General features: G+C 42.8%; 1 protein-coding gene across 1 annotated transcript; it reads left to right on the top strand.

Moving 5' to 3' along the window:
• The first annotated feature begins 3886 nt into the window (after positions 1-3886).
• Positions 3887-6428, top strand: LOC119238302 (disintegrin and metalloproteinase domain-containing protein 20-like). Its single transcript, XM_037501984.2, has one exon. It carries the CDS (start codon positions 4026-4028, stop codon positions 6318-6320), a length of 2295 nt encoding a protein of 764 aa, XP_037357881.1. The 5' UTR covers positions 3887-4025; the 3' UTR covers positions 6321-6428.
• The last annotated feature ends 301 nt before the right edge of the window (positions 6429-6729 follow it).

Raw genomic sequence — 6729 nt, 5'->3', positions numbered from 1 at the left:
ACTGGTAAATGGCCTGTTGAGAGTTATAGTCCAGGCGGATGCATGTAAAGTTGTGATGGGGGAAATGGCACCTGTCCCGACAGTCACTGGTCTTCCGCTATCATCCCCATTCATAGCAACAATTCTATTACATTTCTAGATCTGTTCTTTAGTGGTCAGAGAACAAGCTCCTTTGAAATTTGTGAAGACTTTCATTAAAATCTGCAATGTGATGGCCAGTCCTGGTGTATGAGTAGTTCCCAGGGCCCAGCAAAAGGACCACTTTTCCAGAGCTCTGAAGCAAGGGGCAGCACTCCAAAATATGATCTCATTTTCCAGTCCTCATCACCTCATTTGTTGAGCAGCTGCTAAGAACCAACACCACATCTCCTGATGCCTAGCAAACAAATGCAGTATTGTCTCATGAATTGATTACTTCTCAGGGGTACTCACAAGTATATTTGGGTAGAAGCTTCATGAACAAGTTGAGGAGCAACTGCCCTTCTGTGAGGCTGGAGAGAGTTCATGACAAGATTTGGATGTCATAAAGGAGGCAGTGGTTTATACAGATGAAGTGGCTAGTGAGATTACTAGGTAGCTGGCGAAACAAGACAAGTCACACTTGAAGAAGGAAAAGAAATGTCTGACTGGGATGGCCCCCGCATCTCCAGAAAACAGCAGTAGCAGCCCAGAGGAATGTGAGAAGACAAGTGAAAGAGCCCAAAAGAAGGAAACACAAAAACTCCAGTTACTTCCTGAGCAGGATGGAATGGAAGACTCACCTATATCCTTGTCTAATCCCAAGAAAAAGAAAACTTTTTCCAATCAACCCACAAAAATCAGTAGCTTTCCTATATACAAACAATCTGAAGAAGAAATCAAAAAACCATCCTTTTATAATTGAAACAAAAAAAAAATCAAATACTTGGGAAAAGCCTAACAAAAGAGGTGAAGGACCTATTACAAAGAAAATTATAAAACAGTGTTAAAAGAAATAGAAGAAGACACAAAGAAATGGAAAGACATCCCCTGCTCATGGATTGGAAGAATTAACATTATCAAAATGGCCATTCTACCAAAAGCAATTTATAGATTCAATGCTATTCCAATTAAAATCTCAATGACATTCTTCAAAGAAATAGAACAAATACTGATGAAATTCATATGGAACCACAAAAAACCATGAATGGCCAAAGCCCAATTGATGAAAACAAAGGAGAATGGAAGTATCACACTTCCAAACTTCAAACTATACTGCAAAGCCATAATAATTAAAGCAGTGTAGTACTGAAACAAAAACAGACACACAGACCAATGCAACTGAACAGAAAGCCCAGAAATAGAGCCACACATATATGGACAACTAATCTTTGACAAAGGAGCAAAGAATATGCAATGGAACAAGGACAGTTTGGACAATAAATGGTGCTGGGAAAACTGGACCAACATAAGCAAAAGAATGACTCTAGACCACTACCACACACCATACACAAAAATCAACTCAAAATGGATAAAAGATCTGGACGTAAGACATGAAACCATAGACTATATAGAGGAAAATATAGGTAAAATACTATAAGACATACATCTGAGTAACATATTTAAAGACTCATCACCCAAAGCAAAGAAAGTGAAGGAAAAGATAAACACCTGGGATTACATAGAACTGAAAAGCTTCTGTACAGCAAAAGAGACACCAACCAAAACAAAGAGACACCCCACTGATTGGGGAAAAAAATCTTTGCACTCCATACAACTGATAAGGTGCTGATCTCAAAGATATACAAAGAACTCACATGACTCAACAAAAACAAAGTATACAATCCAGAAAAAAAATGGGCAGAAGAACTTGAAAGACACCTCTCCAAAGAGGAAATGCAAATGGCCAACAGGCATATGAAAAAATGTTCAACATCCCTTATCATCAGGGACATGCAAATCAAAATCACAATGAGATACCACCTCACACCAGTAAGAATGGCACATATCAAACAAACAAACAGCAACAACAAATGTTGTTGGAAGGATGTAGTGAAAAAGGAACTCTCCTACATTGCTGGTGGGAGTGCAAATTTGGTGCAGCCACTATGGAACGGAGCTTTTAATACCCTGTGTTTCTTTCATTTCCTTCTTTAAAGACTCAGTTTCATTCTTCAATTCATTAATTATATTTCTCATATAAGTCTTTTCTTTTTTATCTTCTTTATGTTTTTTAATAATGGCAATTCCAATTTGTCTATCTGACAGGCAGAAAAGTTCTCCGTGTCATTGTTGTTGAGTTCTGTGGGCTGATTTTCTTTTTGTGGTGTGCCCTTCCCCAGAGGGCTTGCGTGGTTATTTGTATTTTTCCTTCTCCCTGTTGTTTGTTTTCTGATTTTTTCTGTGCGTTGGGCCACTGTGCCACTGGTAATGGCCGGCATCTCTTTGGGGTGCTCCTTCTGGGATGTCAGAAACTGGTGGCCAGACTGAGTCAGGCACTGTTATGCCAGACTCCACAAGGATAGTGATGCTGTGCATGGGTTGATGGGCGCTGTCCCTGAGATCACCAAGTCTCTGTTTGCTGCTGGTTTCTTCCCCTGCATCCCCATCTTATCCTTTGTTTGCTGAGCCCTCTCCTCAATATTTACTCAGTTCCAGAAGGGAATCATAGGGCTGCTGGCTTCCAGCAGCCCATCTGGCAGACCCACACTTTCCTGGAACCCATAGTTCTCCTTGACAACAGTGTCCTCCCTCTCTCCTACTCAGTTCTGAAAGGGCGCCTCTGGCAGCTTGGGTAAGCCCACACTTTCCTGTTCACCTTTCTTTGTGGAACCCTCCCTCTCTTCTATTCAGTTCCAGAAGAGGGTCGCACAGTTGCTAGCTTCCAACAGCCCAGCAACAGGCCCACACATTCCTCACATCCACAGTTCACCTTGATGGCAGAGCCCTCCCACTCTTCTACTCAGTTCCAGAAGGGGATCGCACAGTTGCTAACTTCTAACAGCCCAGCAAGCAAGGCCCTCTTTCTATTTCTGCTTTTTCCCTTTCCTCTCTTGCTCTATATCAGTTGAAATCATGTTATTGGGACTACCCAAATTTTAACTGCCATGTCTTACTGATTTTTTCTAATTGAGGTAATTGTCATGTACTATTACAATAGTTTCAAGTGTACAATATAATGATATCGTATTAGTAATGTTACAAAATGTTCAACACTACAAGTGTTGAACAATGTTAACTACAAGTCTAGTTAACATATGTCACCATATTACAGAATGATTTTTCTTGTGGTGAGAAAGTTCTGGTTACTGTCTTAACAAGTTTCACTTATACAAGGTCATTACTTGTGGTCAATATCCTGCACATCACACCCCTAAATGTTCTTTCTATACAGAAGAAAGTGCCCTTTTCAGATCCTTCAGATGTTCTCTGAATTTATGCAACATCTTGTCTGGTGGCCTTCATGACTTGTTTTTCTGGGATCTGAAAGCTTGAACACAACTTAACTACCTCTCAAACATTATCTCTTATGTACGACTCCAATCTCACAGATTTCCGTCAACCTGATCCAGTTACATAAAAAGGAATTGGGTAACTGGTGAATCCTTTTCATCTGTGCTGTCTTCCATTCAATCTAAATATACATCAAATGCTTTAGTTTGTCCATTTTCTGACTCTTACCATTACAATCAGTTCTAATCCTGGTTCTACCTTCCATAAAATTGACACAAAACTACTTATTGTTGTGACTTTTCCTATGACTCCTCCAAGAGACCAAGGGACCTTTCAGCCCAGGTTTATGACAACTTTTCAAATTCCTCCCATTTCCTCCTCTTCCCAAGCTCTCCTGTGCTGGGATCCCCAGAGCACTGACCACAGCCTCCCCTAATGAGCAGGCCATTGTTATGTAATAGCTTCAACCCCCTCCCCCTCTGCGGGGGTGCCACCAAGAGCCCAGCCTGCCCCTGCCTATCATGACTACACTGCTGGGAGACTAGCTGTGTCAGGGACAGTCTGGCCTGCCTTCCACTTGACTGCAGCTGCTTAGCTGGCAGGTGCCCTCACCCATGGGGCCTGCCTGGGCCCAGGCCCACCTGACTGGTGATCTCTGGCTGCTTCTGCTGTGTCTACTCCTGCCCCAGGTCTGTAGCTCCCACGCCCCACCAGGATGGCGCTTCACGTCCTCTGAAGTTGTGATCCCCAGGAAGGTGACCCACAGGTTGCGTGGAGCCGGGACACCGGGCCAGCTGGCCTACAAGTTTCACTTCAGGGGCCAAAGACACGTGGTTCACATGAAAGTCAAGAAGAACCTGCTGCCCAGACATTTTCCTGTTATCACCAGTAACGATCAAGGCGCCTCGCAGGAGGACTACCCCTTCATCCCTCGAGACTGCTACTACTATAGCTACCTGGAAGAGGTCCCTGGGTCCATGGGCACGCTGGACACCTGCTATGGGGGCCTGCGTGGCATGTTGCAGGTGGACGACTTCACCTATGAAATCAGACCATTGGAGGCGTCTTCCAAATTTGAGCACGTGATTTCTCTTCTAGTGACCGAAGAAACTGCCGCGGTGGAGAAGTGTAAGATTGGCGAGGAAGGTACAAATCCCGTGTATGAAGAGGCAACTTTTACTGAAACTCCTAGAGCGGGCCCCGTTTACTTTTGGTGGCCACATAAGAAATACTTAAAAATACACTACACAGTTTCTAACTCCTTCTATAGGATAATGCCTAATACAACACAAATTATACAGTATGTGGTGGTGATGAACAGCATAATGCATTCCATTTACAAAATAAGCAGGTTAGGCATATACATACGAATCCTTTGCATATGGAATGCTAACGATCCTATGAATTTAAACATTAAGCACAAGTCTGCGGGTCAAACGGTACAGGATTTTGGCTTGTGGAAATCAAAGACGGTATATGCGTATTTTTCACATGATACCTCACTGCTTCTGACAGGACATCAACTCGGAAGTTCCTACTATTTTGCCTTGCCTGATAAATTATGCAACCCCAACTGGGCAGCAGAATATCTGAATGTGAAAGATTATCAGCTCTTTGTAAGTTCGGGTGTTGCTGCACATGTAATAGGTCATAGTGTGGGCCTCCCCCATGATGGACCTGGGTGTAAATGTTTTCGAAGATCTGCCTGTCTCATGGCGCCAATCCCTAATATTCTCGATATGATGAGCAATTGTTCTTATGCAAAAATATATGACAAGATTTATTTCTATGATACTTGTTTGAGTTACAGGAATACTCCCTATAAAAATTTTCCTTATGTGTATCCCCGTTGTGGTGACGCAGTTATAAATTCAGGAGAAGAATGTGACTGTGGCACCTTTAAAGATTGCCTTCAAAACCTCTGTTGTACAACCGATTGCTCCCTCACCCTGGGCAGTCTTTGCAGTAGAGGGGATTGCTGTGTTCGCTGTCAATATGCTCCCCCTGGACTGACCTGCAGAGATAAACTTGGGATTTGTGATCTACCGGAATACTGTGACGGCAAAACCCACGATTGTCCAAATGACTTTTACATCCAGGATGGAACCCCCTGTTCCCCGTTGGCCGTTTGTGTGCAAGGAAACTGTAGTGACCGTGAAATGCAGTGTCAAGCCCTTTTTGGATACCAGGTAAGAGACGCTGCACCAGCATGCTATGAAAAATTGAATGTGATTGGCGACCGCTTTGGAAACTGTGGGATAAGAATTGGAAGAGGAGGAGGCCGTCCTTATAAATGTGAAGAAGACGATGTGCTCTGCGGAATGCTTCACTGCCGCGATGTTCTAACAATTCCCGGTGGAGGTGAGCACACTACATTTCGCGATATAAAAATACCAGGTCTTAAGGACGTATCATGCTTTGGATATGATGCCCACTGGGGGACAGAAGTGCCAGAGATGGGGCTGGTAGTGGATGGTGCGACATGTGGGCCAGGAAAGTACTGTGTGAAACAGAATTGTACTTTTTATCAAGATATGCATTTTGACTGTGATATCAGCAAATGCAGTTTTAGAGGAGTGTGTAACAACAAGAAAAATTGCCACTGCATGAGAGGCTGGAAGCCACCAGCATGTAATGAGACTGGAATAGGTGGTAGTGTAGATAGTGGCCCTCTGCCCGTCAAAGAAAAATATCTTCGTGCCAGAATATTAACTAACATGAACAAGGCACTATTTCTAATCATTTTTCGAGTAGTCCTTTTACTGATCTCACTCATCATTGCAGCCTTTTCACAATTAAAAAGAACCATTGATGAGTACCTTGAAAAACAAGCTGTTCATGCACAGAAAGACTTGCCGCCTCAAACCCCACAAAACAAAAAAAAAGTAGACAATATTCAAAACCCCTAAGAAAGAGAAGGGTAGCATTGTGACTTATGGGGGGAAATGGTCAGTAATAATTCTGATAATTTCATATGCCTATAACTATTCTTGTCATCTTGAAATAAAATGACTTGGAAATCTAAAAAGATGTGTGTTGAAAATCATTTACTAATTCTTGCCTGGTCTAATTCTTGATATTCCTGTAGATATTGTAGGAACTCTTCGATTCACAAGTCACTGACAACAAGGCCTGTCACTCACTTTTTTTTTTTAAGATTTATTTTATTTACACAAGAACCGGGGTACAGGCCAGATGCAGGGGAGGGTGAGAGGATTCACCAGAAACAGCGGAGAACAGAGCAGGCAGACTGACGAAATACACTGCTGAGGGAAGCAGCGGGCAAGACAGGAGAGGTCTGCTCACCATTTGGGTTGC

Source organism: Talpa occidentalis, unplaced genomic scaffold (assembly GCF_014898055.3).
Source record: "Talpa occidentalis isolate TD23 unplaced genomic scaffold, MPIMG_talOcc4v2.1 talOcc4.11, whole genome shotgun sequence".
NCBI classification, from domain to species: Eukaryota; Metazoa; Chordata; class Mammalia; order Eulipotyphla; family Talpidae; genus Talpa; species Talpa occidentalis.
The sequence above is the reverse complement of the archived record's forward strand: the minus strand, read 5'-3'. Positions and strand labels throughout refer to the sequence as shown.

Bases quoted from the DNA above. Each gene is read 5' to 3' on its own strand.
- LOC119238302 (XM_037501984.2), top strand. From the start codon at position 4,026: ATGGGGCCTGCCTGGGCCCAGGCCCACCTGACTGGTGATCTCTGGCTG.